The sequence below is a fragment of the Sprattus sprattus genome, assembly GCF_963457725.1.
Source record: "Sprattus sprattus genome assembly, chromosome: 13".
NCBI classification, from domain to species: domain Eukaryota; kingdom Metazoa; phylum Chordata; class Actinopteri; order Clupeiformes; family Clupeidae; genus Sprattus; species Sprattus sprattus.
In genome coordinates this window covers 22,081,724-22,099,798 of record NC_137911.1, presented here as the reverse complement: position 1 = coordinate 22,099,798, position 18,075 = coordinate 22,081,724, and the positions used below count along the sequence as shown (strand labels likewise).

Sequence of the window (18,075 nt, the reverse complement as noted above, 5' to 3'; positions counted from 1 at the left end):
GTGTGTGGCAGGTTTAACTTGGGACTTCATAAAGTGAAGGATTAAACGTACGACTTATTTATGGGAACAAAAAGAAAGTCCTTTTCGAAGAGGTCAACATTTCTGGTCCATGTCTTCACTCGATCATGCCTTCTCTTCTTAAGACTGAGCAAAAGGGGGCACATTTAAAGGAAAGCTCATCAAACCAGACGTTTCTAGTGCATTCCATCATCCAAATATCACCAAATTAAAACACATTCTTAATGTATCTGTTCATTCTTTCACAAACCTCCTTGTTAAGCTTAAAGGGAAACTGTCTCTTTTTGTAGCAAAAGTTCGGACCCAAAAATAGTCGCTTAAACTACATTGTCATCTAAATTCAACCAAAAACATTTTGTAAACAAGCTGTGGTGTGTAATTTTGGCATAGGTAAGCAACATAGTAAAATAAACAATTCAATACTGCTCTCTTTTATCAAGAGGGAACATGCTTACAGTTCTTTTTCATTTGTCCGATCCTTGTTCCATCTTCCTTGGGTAAGATGCTTGAAGAAGAAGGAGCTGAATATGTGAGTCCTCTCTGCATCTTCAATCTTCAGCTTTTCTGACACCAGATACCTGAGTGGAAAAAGCAGTACCCATTACTGATGGCTGCTGCCATTTTTCCTTTTTCAAACAGGCACTTAACACTGGACACAGGACAAAAAAGCTGCCAATATCTCCTTACTTCAGGTAAAAGTCTATGATGACATCATTTAGAAACTCCCCCTCTTTGAGGCAGCGTAAGTCCTCGTTTGTGACAGTTATGCCTCCTTTAGCTGGTGGAGGGGGGTAAACCAACAACCTTGGAACAAAACACAAGATAAAACCAAAATCAAAAAACATACCGAAACAAAAACTAAAGAAATGAGTGGTATCAACACCAAGTTCTCTTGCCTTCTGACTGAGTCAGTGAAGGCATCAAGCAAGTCCTCCTCATCTGTGTCTAAGACATTGAGCGTGTTCTCCTGACTCTGCAGCGGGACCAGAGGACTCTGTGGTGCCTGCTGAGAACACAAACACATAGATAGAAGGTTCATCCTGCAAAGCCGCAATGAAATATGGAGTGAGACTTCAGATTCTCTGTTGAGTTCCTTTATCATGGAATGCTAACTGAAACCCATCATATCTGAGTCTACTTGCAATGTCCAAACTGGTCAAACAAATGGTCAACAATTCTAATATTGTGAGGTCAGCCGTGCTACATCACTGAGTAATACAAATTCCCAGTATTATTGACTGATTCCATACAGTGATGCAACAGAACTCCCCTTGTCCTTTGTCACTAGTCTGTTGTTGGCTTCATCCAAAGAGATTTTGTGTGGGAACTCATTCAGCTGATTCGCTCTGCCAATGCCAGAGAGGATTTTCTCCAGAACTTTTTGCTGTTGTGCTGATGGCAAGTTCTCAAACATCAGCACAATGTATTTCCCTGCTGGACCTATAAAGAGAACACATAACAAAAGACACGGTCATTACCATAACCAAATGTTGGAATTGGAAAATATCTCACCTCAGAAATGTGTTACAAGTCCTTGATCATGCTTGGCAGTTTAGCAGTTGTTCATAACTATACCCATCATGTTCCAGATCAATACTGGAATATTATTCAATGTATAACTCAGAGGAAATGCTGCGCATTTTGCAAATGCAATATGTTGGTAGAACTTACTGGCACTTGTGCCACAGTCATACCACTCTGCCCCTTTCTCCTGGAACATATTCAACCGTATTTGGAGTCGTAGACTGCAAGCAGGGGTGGTCCAGAGGAAAATGACTGGCAGCTTCTGATCAAGGCACAACTCACAGCCGGTCAATTCTTCTGCCTGTACATGCACTGGTAAATAAAATAACTGATAATATATCCAAGTCATGGCACAAAAACACACACATTAATAGATGATGCTTGGATATTACACTATATGCCAGATTTGCCTACACTGCAAGTGATTGCCAGGCTAGGGGTTGGTCATGTCTCAATTTTTGCATACACAAGACCTTGTTCCAAAATGAATGATAACATTGATAACAACCGTGTGTTTTGAATCACACACTATTTCAGAAGATACTATTAAAGGATGATGCTGTATAATTCATGATTTAAAGCAATTGGAAGGACAAAAATCTTCTTACCACACTGGTCGATCTCAATTTGCTCACGTGTAAACTGCACAAAAATAAAAGTCATTATAAAATAACACATGAATCTATAAACAGTTATGAGCAGGGCTGTAATTGCTACAATACATTATGAACAAGACATTCTAAACCAGCTTACTGTAACTGTCGTCTTGGTTTCACTGTGTAATGACCCCAGGCTCCAACTTGTGATGTCCAGGCAGACTTTATTCACCTCTGGTTTCACTAAAGATTCGGTAAGGTCTAGTAGATGCGGCTGGATTTTTTGTTTTTTCACTGATGGTTTCCAGTCCACAGTGTCTCCAAACTGTGCAGGAAAGCCAAAAAAGTGGTCAGTCCAAGCCCACCACAGTGGCCAGTACCACTTACTTTGATACCTCCTTATAGTTACACACAGCTGTCGTCAAATGACTAGTGGCATATTAAACACTTTCCCCCAAACCAATACCACATCAATACATTCAACACCAATTGATTTATCCATCAATTAATTTCACACCTCATCTCTCATGCGTAATTTTCTTGGCAGCCTAATTTTGGATTCTGAGGCTGAGAAGTAGGGGCTACTGATCTTGGGGAGGGTGTTCAGAGTAGCTCCAAAACGTGCAGTGATTGCCATGGGTGGGAGAAGAGGACTTGAAGGCTTTGAGACAAAGCTAGGAATGCTGGAGAAGATTCCAAAGTCAGGGACCTCTTGAGGAGACCTCTTACCAACACTAGGGAGAAAAGCTGTAGAGGTGGTCCACGTGAGCAATTTCAGTTAATGCTGTGGACATTTGCCAACTGTGCAGTCCATTATATTACTTATCCCCAGTGGTTTTACAAGCATAAATGGACTCATTTGTCACTTGGGAGTAGTCAAATAACTACAGCAATGTAATTTTTTTCAGGATGTATTTTTAGTAAGTCCTGTGGTGTTCAGCAACTTTACCTGTGCAGAGTGGACTGCTGTTACTTATCACAGAAAGCTCCCCTTGTGTTTGGTGTGTGTCGCTCCTGGAATGGGATAAAATGGCTGTTTGGACTTGCTTTAATATGTTCTTAACAAACTTTCTGGTTCTTTGTCCAGGTAAGGGGATTTTTCATGGACAAACAAATTTGAAGTAGATTGACAAAAGTGTCAGACCTTTCAAATTTTCTTTGTAGAGGTAAAGGACTAATGGTGTGATGGAACAGCCGCCCTTGAACCACACGTGGGCTGTGTGTCTCCTTCACCATACCACAATCGCGTCCATAGTGGATTGACCTTAAATATATTGACTGAGACATCTGGCTTGAAAGGAAAATATCAAACAGTAAAATGTATAAGGTAAATTGGTTGGTTTGACCAATTTGTACCTGCAGCAGTGTCAAAAATGCAAACAATCGCAACACCAACAAAGGTATCTACCTAAAAAGTTAATTTACACCAAACCAGCCTTTCAAAGGTTTGGCTGTGCCGATGCTGGAGGTTGTTGACAGGTTCAGGATAATGGATTGGCACATGGTTTGATGCTGACAGATAAGGCTAACACTACAAGTTGTGTTAACGTTACAAAAGCAGAGATGGCAAAACGTGCTAACTTAGGTAGGAAACGAAAATTATGACTGAAAGTGTACCCACCGATACCGATTCAGAGGATAAATTACAAATCCGGTGAAGAAACATATCTATCCTATGCTAGCTAACTGACAAACTATCTAACGTTACAAGTAGAAAAAAAAATTGTGTAGCGTTAGTTTCCCAACCAGTTCAGATAGATAGCTATGCTAGCTGCCACATATTGTATACTGTATGTGTTCACTTACTTTGAGTTCAGGTCAATTTTATGTTATCCCCCAGTTTCCTGAAATCCAAAGCACATGTGAACGCTGAACACTTTTCAAGTGCGATCCAACTATGGTGTCATCGTTATGAGAGCTGCATGTCTAGCTAGCTGGGTCACCTGGGTAGGTCGTCTGGATGAGTGCGAATTTATGTATAGGCGATTGGTGAACTCAGTCTAACACCACGGCAACCCCCAAAATAAATGCACAGCTGTAGTAACTTTTAGTATATACAGACTTTTAAAGTGCAACTTCGTTTAGATCATCTTATATCTATCAACACTCGCATGTTGAAATATAGCAACACTTGCCTCTGGGTGGCAGTGTTGAGTATTAAATTCATTCAGATTTGGTTAGATTGATTTGACAAACACCTCCCTTGGTAGTGCTGTGATTTGAACAGTGGTGGAAAGTAACTGAGTACATTTTCTACTGTACTTAAGTACAACTTTGAGGTGATTGTACTTTACTGGAGAATTTCTATTGTATTTTTTCACTCCAGTACATTTAAGGGGGAAATATTGTACTTTTTACTCCACTACATTTATTTGACAGCTCTAGTTGCTTTTAAGATGAAGTTTTTACACAATGTATAATATAACAAGGTTTCCAAATACAACACATTGTAAAATATTATGATTTATTCCACCTCAACGTTCTGGAAAAGGAACAAACTCAGAATGGGGGGTCATTGTTGTTCCGCCTTCAAGCCAGCAGCAGAGGTAGTGACAGGGCCAGATCGATGTTTGTCGGAGACACACCAAACTGAGATCAAAGAACTACTAACGACTATGACTAAATATAAATGGGTGAAATCATGGCTACGCCAAAAAGCCAAATTAGAGTGCCAATGATGTGGAACACACCACAAAGGGCCACTGACAGTCACTCATCAACAGCCCGATGCCTCATCAGGGCCAAGGATATTTTCTTCTCTGAGTTTCTGATTCAGAGCTCCAACTTCAAGTGGTGTACCAGTGCAATTTTCCAAGTTCCAAATCCTACAACAATAACATGCTGCTTACACACTGATGCTAAAGTATTAATAATCAAATGATGTGGTATATAACTAGATGTACCGCATTATGCAAGTAATAATCAGGCCTACCTTGCGTTGTCAATTGTCTAGCTCAAACGTATTTTGTGCAGATATCTGCGTCCAGTATTGGGGAGTAACGGAATACATGTAAAAGTGTTCAAAATGAGAGTACCTTCAATTGGTACTTCAGTGGTTATTAGAATAGTTACAATACTTGAAGGGATTACTTTTTAAATCGCCATGAGTAGGCTCTCAAATTCAAATATGCATCTCAATACATGTCCCATACACCAGCAAACCGACACTGGTCCGTATACTCCCGCCACTGCCACAGTTGACACCTAATGATGCACATTTAAATGAAGAACCAGAGGAAAAGATCATCGTTCATTTATTCATAATACAACCCAGCTTATATTACATTTCATTGTATTTTCAAAGATAGCTTGTAGATTTATTTTTGGCTACTTACTTTCAAAAAGTATGCCGTGATGAAACCGCAATTACTGCTGAAGGTGTGTCTATTTCCAGTGAATACAATTTACTTCAGTCTCTTTAGTCAATTAAGCAATAAATATTTTATTTAGTTCTCTGCATTACATACAACAACAGTTACAGTAACATTTTTTTTCAAAATACATTACAGTGAGTCATTCCCCAACATTACACAGGACAGGTTAGGAAAAGTATTACGGTCAAAGATCAGTGTGGTGTGTTATGCATTCACACAGTAGATTGCACATGCAGCAGATGCTAAGAGGACAACAGTCACTGGGTAGCTTCCTACATCCATGGAGCCATCAGAAGATATGTCTCTTTCTGTACCTGTCAGGAAAGGCATGGCATGAGATGACCTCTCCGAAAGATACTTTAAATATCCGGCTATGTCACGGTCCTTCATGCTTGCCATACCTTGGTAAGTTCTGGGAAGAGCTCTTGGATTGCCAGGTCCAACAAGACGTAGGTCAACTACACAAACAAAACAAAACAGGGAAATTATTTTATATAATAAGCATTGTTCTGCTGAATAAAACAATATGGTAAATTCCTGACTAACTTAATAGGCCTACCTGTTTATTTAGAACTGGCTGCTGGAGTCCATCAAAGAGAAGTCTAGCTCCCTCATATTTTGATTCTTCTCCAATACACTTTGTCAGAAGATCTGATGATAAACATATTAGCCTCTTTAAATACTAAGGAAATATACCGTCATGACTGTCAAATCTGTTTTTGGTTTAAAAAAACCTTCAGGGCCAATTTAAAGTCTGTGGCACAATTTTATCGGTAAGATCATTTGAAAGTATAATAGACCAAAAAAACTCAGACCTGGTATATAGTGCATAATTTCTTCAAATGTTTTCTTAGCTCTTTTTTGCTTATCTTGAAGGGGACGGGGTTCACAGGATTCACAGAATACGGAATCTAAAACAGAATAAAACAGGCAACTATCTTAAATAAAGTGAACTGAAATTTGCAGAGAGGCGATACATACACATTTGCCAATAGATTAAAAACTTACCAAAATATTGCAAATGGAACTAAATATGGCCAGATTTTATTAGGAACTTTATTCCTCCAGTACTGGCCAGATTAAGTGGGTATAAATTAACTTAATTTCTTAAAGTAAGTGAATCTGTGAATCTATGGACAGAATGCGGTCAGGGATCCTACAGAGTACCTCTCAGTAGTGTGATGAGTGAGACCACTCGATGCTCCAACACAACTTGGCCCAGTTTTAGTGTCAGGTAGTAATCTGTGTAGGCCTCCAGTGTATTTTTTAACAATATTCTTCCACCCATCAAAAGGTGGTGCAACCAGTCAGGGATATGGAAGACTACTCTGCCTGGTAATGACAAGAAAATGCTTTTAAGATAGATAGAATGTAAAATACAGACATTTAGAATTTTAAGATAGATAGATAGATAGAATGTAAATACAGACTACACTTACCAACATACATTAAATAGTCATAAACTCCATCCACAGTGATCATCTCCATAAAGTAATTCTGATTATGCTTCTTCTCAATGGTTTCAGAGCGACTGGCATTGTTTTTGTACAACTCATTAAAAAGCTTTGAGGGAAAAGAAAACAGGAAACCATTGAAACCATTGAAGCCTTAATAACTGTTTCAGAAGGTTTGAAAATGACTGGGGCATTATCATGCTGGTGTCGCCTGGACGTTTTCAAAAGCCATATTAAGGGATGAAAAACCACAAAATGACACTAGGGGGCGTTCATTGCAGGGGAGTCACCATACGAGGCCATTTACACTGGATGTACCTTTTTGTTGTTCTCGGACGTGGGGCTGAGGATTGTCAGCTCAGGTCTGCTGGGTTTTGGCTTGGGTGACTCACAGGAGTTGAAGAAGGACTGTATGAAGGGCTCCAGGTGTTGTCCTCTCTAAGGTAAAAGATGTTAACAAACATAATAAAGGTCAAGTTGACATTGAGCAGTTATTAGTGAGGGACGATTAGGACTATAACTACCCCAAAATTGAGTGACTTACTTCTTTTATTAACTTTCCTGGTACAGATTTAATGATCTTCCCTGAGGAATAAAATACAAATTGTGGTTAGGAAATCCGAATAAATTACTTTTATTATTTTCTATATTGTAGATTAATACTGAAGACATTTTAACTACGAAATAACACGTATGGAATGATGTACTAAACAAAAAAAGTGTTATCTACCATGTAGAAAAAAATAAAAGAAAAAAACCTGAGAAAAATTAGAAGGCGTGTCCAAACTTTTGACTGGTACTGTACATTAGATAAATACCTAGGTTGACATCAGGGAGCATCTTGTCATGGAACTGGGATTCCATACTGTGAGGAGAGAGGAAGTCCGCCAACAACTGGCTATTGCTGAGTTCAGGGTGTTGTACTAGTTTCTGGTATAAGAACATAAGACACCCTCAGTTAATTGCAATAAATCGACACTGTAAACAAACTACCAAACTCAGACAAAAGTGAAAGCATGGAATGTTGTGTGACGTCCTTAGTACCTGTAGATATTCTTGGAACTCTTCCCGTTTGGATCTTAAGAACTCGTAGTTCTTTGGACCGATTATTCTTTTAGAGGGCAGCTGTGCATCTGGAAAGGAGCCTGTTAGCACAGTAAAGCATTGTGAGAAAAAGTGACGGAGAGAGAAGGCATGGTAATTTCATTTACAGCATGAGCAAGGAGGAGAGGCGATCCTTCTATGGCAACTACAGTCCATAAACATAACACAACAGCTGCGGTGCAGCGGTCATGTGCGTTGAAAATCTAACCATATTATGTGTGTATTACACATACCGTGAAACTCAGTGAGTTTCGACTCCAGGACGTAAAACTCAATGTATCTTCTGTAGACAGACCAGCACTCTGTCTCGTGACCCACTGGGAGGTGTACACATGAAAGCAGGACATGGTTAAGGTGAACACTACAGTGTTCACTTGACAGAAACTTGTCTAAAATCTACACAAAATGACTCTTCTCTCATATCTGACATCAGTCTTAATGTGGTACTTGCTGAATGCTCACCATCACGTCTGTCATTCCGCTCGACATCAATGCAGAACACTGGGATCCTTTCTTTCTTCACCTCGTCGTCATAGAAGTCCACGTAAGGGATGGTGATGTTCCAGGCGGAGAGGTTCCGAGGGGTGCTGGGGGTGCTGATGGCCTCCATCGGAGCATCGTCTTCAAGAACCATAGTGGCCTCCTCCACCTGAAACACCACCCAACACAACAAGACGGGAAGGAACATCAGTGCCTGCCCATAATGACAGACTGTTGGGGAAGATGTCCAAACATGATCTTTCATTTATCATGCAGGTTAATTAGGATGTATCGTGGTACCATGGCTGAATAACTATTCAAATGAAAATATGCTAGTAAGCTAATCAAATGTCAGGGTCAGCAGTCTTGTTGCATCTGGGTGTAGTTCCTCACGACGTTTGACACTGCAGCCTTCTAGTTATACCCTTGTTAAGGTTCGCCAATTTCACAAGACAATGAGGAAATCTGACATTCTTTATCTCCCACAGCAGTTCCAAAGACCACAACTACGTAGGACATAAATATAAATAAGGTAAACCAATCAATTATATTCTTCATTTCTTTTCTGTTTTACTAGATTCCATACTGCATGGGGAGAGGAAGCCTTACGGAAGTTTCTTACTTTTCAGTTTCAGAAATGAATGGGATGTAGAACAGACGTCACTGTGGGTGAAGTAGTTCATGCTCACACCCAGCTGAATAACTCTCTGTTCTTCACACACCAGTGGAACAGAGAGCAGTTCACTTCTTTGACTGACTATTTTTTTCATATTTTCAAAGTAAGAAAGGAATTGGTGGATCGCAGTAGCACTATTATCTAAAGGCAAAGTATATGCTGATGGTTCAGGTTTACTACTCTACTACACCAAACGGGGTGGAAAGCATGACGTAAAAGTATTAAGTGTTTCTAGTGTAGGCTATTACAAGGGAGACTATTGGAGTGAAATACATTCTGGTTACTCAACACAAAGAACCCATACTCCAGTAAAACTCCTCATGGTGGTACTGCTAGGAAATAATATTCATAGGAGAAACAATTGTTAATTGACACAGATTGTTAGTAGTAAACCTTCTGAAATGGATGTTAGCTTACATCAAAGTTGTACTACTTCATCTATTAACAAAACAAATTCTTACACTGTTTGCCTTACAAGTTAAGGCAAGAGACATCCACAAAATATGTCATTATTTTCTTGTGGGTAATGCAAACATCTCACTAACCATGTCATCCTCTCCCTCAGCCAGGCCATAGGAGGGCAGCATGGCCCCCTCCATAGTTGTGCTCTTAAACACGCCTTTGATTTTACTCCCAATTCGACCGATTCCAAAGGATTCTCCTCGTTTTGAGGTGTTTCTGCAGGTCACACACACACACACACACACACAAACACACACACACACACACACACACACAAATCATTATATTTAGCCTTAGTTGTGAGGCTACATCTGATGGAGGCTCCACCACATCATGGCACATGCAGCGTAATAAGCTGTCAAGGAACATCTGTCCCACACGGAACAGATAGATGTCTTGGCTTTACCATTTCAAACGCCCACAGGTTTTACCCCTCATGTTGTGTTCCAGTCGAAACATGACCAGTTAGAAATGTCCTTCATCTTAAACACACAAGGATTTATGACATCCTTCACCCTACCAACTTGAATGGATACAAAAATTATAGTAAGATTCATAAAGTGTTTTTTTTTTTTTTTTCAAATAATTAAACACTGTTACATTTGTTACATCTCGGGTCAAAAATTACTGGGCCTTTAAAATGAATGTCCATATTGTGAAAGGTTGAAATCAAATCAGATTCAAATGAAATGTTTGCAAAAGCATTATTTACATTTATGTCAGACCATAGCCACAACATGTGCAACCATGTTGAAAACACAACATGAGGGTTCAATCTATTCCAGCAAAAAAAATTGCAGTAGCTTCATAATACTACTGATAAGGCATCACATAATTAAAGTAAACAAACATCATGGAACAATGGAAAAAATCTGAAAATGTCAGCTTTTAAAATCTCCTACACACAGAATTGCATAGAAATCTGCCTGAAATCAGTTGAAGGAGAGAGCAAATAAAAGTAAAAATGAATACATAAATACAAACAAATGTAGATAAATAAACATACATACATACATAAAATCACATTTTGTTCCATGTATGCACATCGTAAGTATCACGAAGGTCATGCTTAAGCTCAAGGGCACATAAAACACCCAAACAAGGACAAACATATTTCAACATGAAATCAGGAGGCAACACAAGGGCCCATGCTGGGGGATGGTGACTGGGGGGTGGACAGAGATTTGCAATGGGCCCTGACTTACTTCAGCGAGGCCGCGCGGTTCGCTAAGCCGCCGGACGGGAGAGTGTGAATGGACTGGAAATGGGGGGAGACGGATGCAGGTGATGAACCAGGAGAGATGGACGGGGACTCCGCGCTCAGCGGATCGTCCCACTCCGAAGAGCTAGAGCCCCGTATTAAACAGGCACGGCACGCCACAGGGATGGAGACAAACAACGAGCACAGTCCATGGCGGCAAAGTGGAGAGGTATGAGAGAGAGAGAGACACGTGGGAAGACGGAGGTTAGCGGAGAGGGGAGTCGTTCACGCATGTGGGGGGGGCGCAAGAAACAGTGCCATTCTCTTCTGCCTCTTCCTCATTCCAGCAACAAATGCCTCAGTCCATGTTGCCATGAGCACTGCCTTTTTAAAACCAATGGCCGTGCCTAAACATCTTCCTTATGTGTGTCTATAGATTCTGCTCAAACTGTCTTATAACTATGTGATATGTTATTCGCGATTTAAATTGGCTGAACTGTCAGTTCAGCTCAAACTGGTAAACAAGATGTGTTCAAAAAGTATGATGGCTGGTTGTATTTCTCTGGTTATAAGAAATGTTGTGGCATGAAACTTTGCTTGAACATTCTGTTTTGGTAACAAAGTGAACTCTTCATCTTCCCTTAGTCTAGTTTTGGAGCTTATGACAGATGGAGAGCTACTGTGCATCTGTTGCTCCCCAATTATGGGAGAAGTAACGCAATGAGAGTGCATTAAATTGAATCTACAGCCAGGAAGAACAGGCAAATGATCATATCATAACATCCAACAGCAAGAACTGTTCCCAACTAACAGTCATTTTAGGTTGGTGAGGATACTCCTAGGTTTTTTGACATTTCTTTCCATTAACATTGATCCATCTTCAGAAAAATAAACCTCAGAAACATAGACACGCGTCAAAATAAGTAGCAAAGCCTGAGTGGCACTTAGACCCAGAGAAGTACAACCAGTCTTGATTCTTTTTCAACGCATCTAAAGACGGCTTCACGGCCACAGATGAAAAGGCTTTATGCATGGACCTTAGCAGAGAGGCTAAATGCTATCAGACACCAAGAGCCATCTCAATTCAAACATTTCACCGGCAGTGGCTGAAACTGTTGCATCAATATCATCTTATGAAATTGTTATAAAAGCAGCTTTGTATTCTGACTGCAGTCCAGCAATAATAGCTATCCTGCGAGCAGCGTGAAAGGGCAGAGGAAAGCTGCACGTCATACTCACCGGATGTCATCCAAACTCACGCTATTTCTGAAATAACAGGCACAGGGGGTTATAACTGGCCCATATGCATACCCCACTGTCAAACACCAGTGGCTGCTGTAACTTACACTGGTGAACCGCATCTGTCAACGTAAACCATGTAATGGGAGAAATACCATTTACAAAGTGCTGATAAAAACAAAACAATGATATTCAGACGTGTCAGTGATGTTAGTCCAACTCAAGAAGAAGTACGGTAGTAAGGTATTTTACCAGGCATCTAGGCGAGGGACAGCACTTAAGCTAACCTTAGGCTTCATGCACACAAATGTGTCACGAGAAGATACAAAGAAAAAAATGGGGGGGGGAAGTCCACTGATTACATCCACCATCTGGCTTCAGGTCTTCTGATACCCACCAGACCAGACTAATGAAATGAACAGGGAGGTGGACAGACACCCACCTGCTCAGCTTGGAGTTCCTGGTAGGGGACTCGGCCCCTCTCAAAAGTTGTCTGAAGTACTGAAACATACATAAAATGCTCTAGGTTACGTCATTGTTTCTGGCTAATCACTTCTTGTCTGGGCTAGGTCTTGCATAACCATCAGTTTCGTCTAAATACTTTGAAGACATGAAATTCAAGAGAATCTTCAAAGATTCATGGAACTCTTCACTGCTTCAACACCCTCCATTACATATGAATTGCATCACCAAAGACAGGCATCTCTTGTACAACAGATGCCCCCCAGCGTAAACCCCTGTCTGAGGGCTTGTTGCCAGGGTGAAGTCATTGTCCAGTCATGTGTCTTCCTGAGGTGATGACACAAGCGCTGATTGTGCACAGTGGGCAGATTAGCGCTTTGAGGGCTGCTCTCTGTTTAAGGGGAGGGGCGCTGGTCAGTGTGTGGACAGAGACCAGTGGGTGGGGGGAAGAGGGAGGCAGGCTTTCCTTTTGGTTACCTCGTCGCTGTGGCAGAACATGGGTGTGAAGACATTCTCCAGCAGGAATAAGACGTGTTCGTAGGCTTCAAACAGGCAGCGCATAGTCTGGAGCTTCACCACATCAGAATATGGGCCTTCAGCAACTGCAAGGGAGGAAATAAACCACCATTAAAGAAAATAGCCAATGATGGTGACAGAGTTAAAGGGAAGATCTTTTAAGCTGAGCTGTCCTCTTTTACTGTGATATGACTAACTGTTAAGGAAATGTGGGATCCTTTGAATCTCAATAGTCAGAAATCAGCTACTCACTGTTTCTGATTTCTTCCACGATGAAGGGGTCAAAGCGAATCTTATCAATGCTCTCATCCAGACAGTAGGTTACATAGAGCTTCTTCACCTCTTCATGCAGCATGAGCTTCTCGGCATCAGTCAGTTCTGGACACAGGATCTTGTCATTGAATTCCTCTGTGAAATGAGAAATAAAATTGCACGCTGAATAAATACTGCGGTTCAATACTCAAGTCCCAGACTGAGTAACAGGAATTCTCACCTCACACATTAGGGGCTAAAATGAGATCAAAAGTGGACCAACTCACCTACTGTCAAGCAGAACTGCAGGACGTGCACGGCACCCTCCTGTTTCAGGAAGTTCATGAAGCGGAAAAGCAGATCCTGCTCCTCACGGATCTCCTTCAGCTCCAGCTTCAGCACCTGTGCAAAGGTAGGCGAAAAGCAAAGCTAGAGTCAGCACCAGGAAAAGATGCAGTGTAGGGACATGGGAGCAAGCACCATGAGCGCTTACCGAGGCCTTATTATTGCGAGGCTCAGCATACTTCTGCAGGAAGGGCACTAGGGCTTGCGATGGCTCTGTGACTGCCTCTGGCTACAGATGGATACAAGATTTTATATTACAAAACACACAACACCACAGCTACTATCTCACAAACAAAAGTGGCATAAACAGCTCAACTACTTTTGCTTACCGGAGAATTTTCTATAAATATCAGCAGCAGATGGTTCACTGTATCCTAGTAGAGAGAACCCATCTACAGTCACAACAATGTTCCTGTTGACACTTGTCAGCATCACATTAAAAAACAGAATAATGTAAATGTATGAAAAGAATATTAATGTAAAGTAAGGATTTGAGTGCCTCTTACAGGATCAGCCAAGTAGTCCATGGAGGGGAGAAAAACAGAACCAGTCAACACTTCCTTTATCAGGAAAGTAAGAGACCTGTTGAAAAAGAAATGTTTTCTCTATAAAGAATATTGTGCTGTGTTGTTGGTACTGATTAAGTGGCCACATTTCTTGTAGTGACCAGGGATCCCAAACCAATTCCTACCCTTACCCTAACCCGGGTTTGTTCTCCCGAGGGCGTTATCCCCACCCCATCCCTTACCCTGTATAGCCTCTGGCAGGCCATAGCATGAGATTTATGTTTGAATATTTAGGGAGTGCATTGTTATGACACTGAGATATGGACATGAAATATTTCCTTGTGTATGACTGATATTCTGTTTACTAACCTGAGTCTGTTCTCTCCCATATAGTAGGACCTTGCAAATGCTGTTGGCTGTGATAACACTGTTTCTCATCACCCTGACCTTTAATTATATGTATGCATATACCTAGCCGTGTTTACCCACTCTCCCTGTTTTTCCCCTCCTACTCTAGATCTCCACTGTGGGAGGCTCCTGGAGAGACCTAGGCTTTTTCTGCTTTTATCCACTTTCAATCTTGAATGCATCCTCGCGTGTGTATATGCTGTATGTATTCTAATATGTTTTATCCTGATGCAAGTGTAACAGTCGCCAGCAGATACAGTGCTGTGAAGTGAGTAAACCTCACTTTCCGACACCTAAAGATACATGCTAGCAACAGATACTAGCACCCATGGGTTTCAGCCTCTCTGCTTAGCATGCTCTCCTCCCATGCCAGAGGGTGCGGTGCAGGGACTGTGCTTGTCTACACAACGCAGGTTACACGTGTATGAATTGATCTGCTCTGCTTGATCAGTCCCCCCTAATGAGCTGGGTTCTGCTCAAGGTCTTTTTTTTTGTATCTGGTCACCATGGATCAACTTTTGAAAGTATGAACAGCCTCACTCAAAATGGCTGACAGATACTACCAAAAAGGCTGACTGCTGAGAGGCAGACGGCCAGGTTGAAAACCAGATTAATTGACTATCCCTGGAAATGGGAGTAGTACTAAAACACGCAACAAGTTTGGATTGAGTAAAAGTTTAATGCCGGAGCTAATTCTAACAGTTACACACAATAATGTGGGAGGAACTAGGTTCCTTTAAGAGACTGATCAGTGATTCATACGCTATTGTTGTTTAGTGACTACAATAAACTTCCGATATACACGTTTAGCCTCTTGACTCTTGATTGTGGAATTGCAAGGTAGTGGCTAGTTCTCGCCAGTATGGTAGTGGCTAGTTTCTTGTGTTTTTTCTTGTGGTTCAGGCACCAGGCTCTGTAAAGCACTTTGAAACTATTCCAATTGTTGTTGGTGCTATATAAATAAGGAATTCAATTTAAATACAATTTAAGTTAGTTTTGGGTGGAGGTGCAACATAGTAACCTGGGTCTGGGTTTTATATTTCTGTTTATAGTTTCCCCCCATCTTTGAGTGGGTGTGTATGATCCTAGTAAGTCCTAGTAAAGACCGATTTCTATCAGGTTCTGAACAGACTGATAGCAGACAACCCTTGACAAAGATGAGAGGGGAGTGCAGACTGAGATAAGCAGAGAGGCCGTTTGGTCCGTATGAAGCCCACCTGCAGTCCGTCGCTTTGGGTGGCAGAATGTAGGGGAAGAGCATCTCCGTCAGCTTCCTCAGATACAGCAGCTCATCTCTCCTGCTGCGTAGCGCCATATGCAGGTCTGGCCCATACTCCTCCAGGGCTGCCTGCTGCAAGTACTCAGAGTTCTTCACTGAGAGAAGAGAAAGTAGCAGCATAAATGTAAGCTTCTACAATATACTTGTCATATGATCTTTACACATTCATGGTAAATTCAATCTATTCCGGATTGACTCCAATAGTAACTGGATTTATTCATTTTCTCGGCATAGCTTTTCTCTGGTTCATACATGGATCACTGGACCAACCTTTCTGCCTTGCTTTGGCAATAATCTCAATATGCTTCATGGCGGCTTTGAGCAGTTTCTGGGTGATGAGTGAAGAGACATCCACCTGTAATTAATTCAGTGTTGCTATGTTACTACTGGAAGTAGGCTGCTACAGTGGAAATGTTTGTTGTTATATTCAATATATTTCAAATGACTGAGATTTTAGTCATGTGTAGTAACCATCCAATCAGCACCATCACCTTCTGTGTCCGACGCACCAACACTGCGGCAAAGAAGCGCAAGGTGACTCTGAGCTCATCCACAAAAGCCTCATCATCTGTGATATCTCTGCCAGAGAAAATAGTTTAATGTTAGATCTACTTAAACCTTCTGGAATGTGCCAAAAGAAAACAGTTAAAACTCAAAAAGAACAGCTGAGTCTATACCTGTACCACGGGTACACAAAGTTTTCAAGCACCAACTCCAAAATCTGTGATGGTAAACAATGTATAACATGTGGTAAACAAACAATCGTTTCTGCACCCAAATTAATCTAAAAGGACTGAGTTTAGGTTCATACCTCAGATAGAGAGGCATCCACCTTGGAGGGCACTTTTAGGTCCAACCAAGGTTGGTAGTTTTCTAAAAGCAATGTTGGTCTGCCAAGGACATAACAAGATTTTACCTAATATAATGAGAGTGCAAGTAATTCTATTTAATTATGAATTACTTTATACCACCTTATATAACTAGCCTAATATTGTGGTGAAACCCATGACCAAATATAATGACATGAACACTCCACCGAGTTGTCTCACCTGTGTCTTTTGCATTTGATCTTGCCACAGACTGCACAACTGTGCCCCAGTGGAAACAGCTCCTGCTGATCTTGCTGTTACAGACAGTGACAGGCCCAAATTAGATTCATCGTTTTATTTGAACCCAGGGCCAAACAATATGCACCGCATAATCCGCATTAACATTTTTGCTGCTTTACTTACCTTAACCTTTGGCTTAATGGACAGAAATATGTTGGGTAGTAAAGTGTCTGGTCCAAGTGAGCAATAGAACGTAACAACGCCGGCCAGGAAGGACCAGAAAACCATAATAATGTGGAGAAATCTGGAAACATCGGATATATGATTATTCAAAGCTACTAATATGCCAAAAGCTCAACAAACATGGATGCAAATGTAGTGTAGAAAATACCTATTCAAAAGAACAGTGGCTAAAAGCAAAATAACAAGGAGAAAGCAGAACAGTGGGTACTGTCGCCCGACTTCTTTGAATAAGTCCAGCTTCAACCCCTGTCTCAGACTCGACAAACGTGCCCTGATGCCTGTCATTTTTATTCCTGTAGTGGAGAAACCACAGGTTCAGCCATACACACGAGGACGCGCTTGCATGCAGAAAAAAATCTAAAGACGTAAACCAATTCAATTGTTATTGCTGTAAAACTGCTTTGCACAATTGCGTATCACATATTTTACACTCATTAAATACTATAGCTTTGGTGCTAAAATCCGGGCATTTCACTCACTGACCACATCGTTTTAGAATCTAGACGTGATTTGCAATCTGATAAAATTCTTTATCCAATTTATGAGAAAGCTTGCATATTGACGTCAGTAATAAAATATAGTTTGCTTACCTACCGACTCAAAAACCCAGAGGGCTATTCATTCTGAGTTCACTGTGGTTGTCACGGCATTGTTTTGACCCAAATTGTTATATGCTAAGCTAGTCGGCTAGCTGGTTTGGTTCATATATAACGGTACCGACTCCATTTGGCATTCGCATGCTAACCAGCCGTTGAAAGGGATCTTTCAAACGACTGTTATTTTTCTAAGATGAGGTGACATGGCATGGTGTCGATAGGCCTACTACCACGCACTTAACACCAGGCATGTTATTGCTTGCTGTCCCGCACGGGGCTTGCACCTCAGTT

General features: G+C 41.1%; 1 protein-coding gene across 5 annotated transcripts; it reads right to left on the bottom strand.

Moving 5' to 3' along the window:
- Positions 1-5,376: 5,376 nt before the first annotated feature.
- LOC308374211 (sorting nexin-14-like) lies at positions 5,377-18,073 on the bottom strand. 5 transcript variants are annotated; one of them, XM_080849930.1, is made up of 31 exons: positions 17,779-18,073; positions 17,337-17,481; positions 17,129-17,249; positions 16,946-17,019; positions 16,708-16,786; positions 16,574-16,617; positions 16,388-16,475; positions 16,167-16,251; positions 15,835-15,991; positions 14,210-14,285; positions 14,033-14,077; positions 13,852-13,932; positions 13,646-13,760; positions 13,359-13,514; positions 13,068-13,192; positions 12,571-12,629; positions 12,129-12,155; positions 10,894-11,034; positions 9,772-9,904; positions 8,533-8,719; positions 8,304-8,387; positions 8,011-8,111; positions 7,785-7,896; positions 7,511-7,551; positions 7,285-7,404; positions 6,952-7,075; positions 6,680-6,844; positions 6,328-6,423; positions 6,072-6,163; positions 5,914-5,970; positions 5,377-5,826 (listed from the first exon to the last, which is right to left on the bottom strand). In XM_080849930.1, exons 2-31 carry the CDS (start codon positions 17,471-17,473, stop codon positions 5,785-5,787), a joined length of 2,964 nt encoding a protein of 987 aa, XP_080706056.1. In that variant the 5' UTR covers positions 17,474-17,481; positions 17,779-18,073; the 3' UTR covers positions 5,377-5,784. The 5 variants fall into 5 exon arrangements, with proteins under 5 accessions (XP_080706056.1, XP_080706057.1, XP_080706059.1 ...); XM_080849931.1 differs by having other exon boundaries at positions 17,783-18,073; XM_080849933.1 differs by lacking the exon at positions 10,894-11,034.
- Between the last annotated feature and the right edge of the window lie 2 nt (positions 18,074-18,075).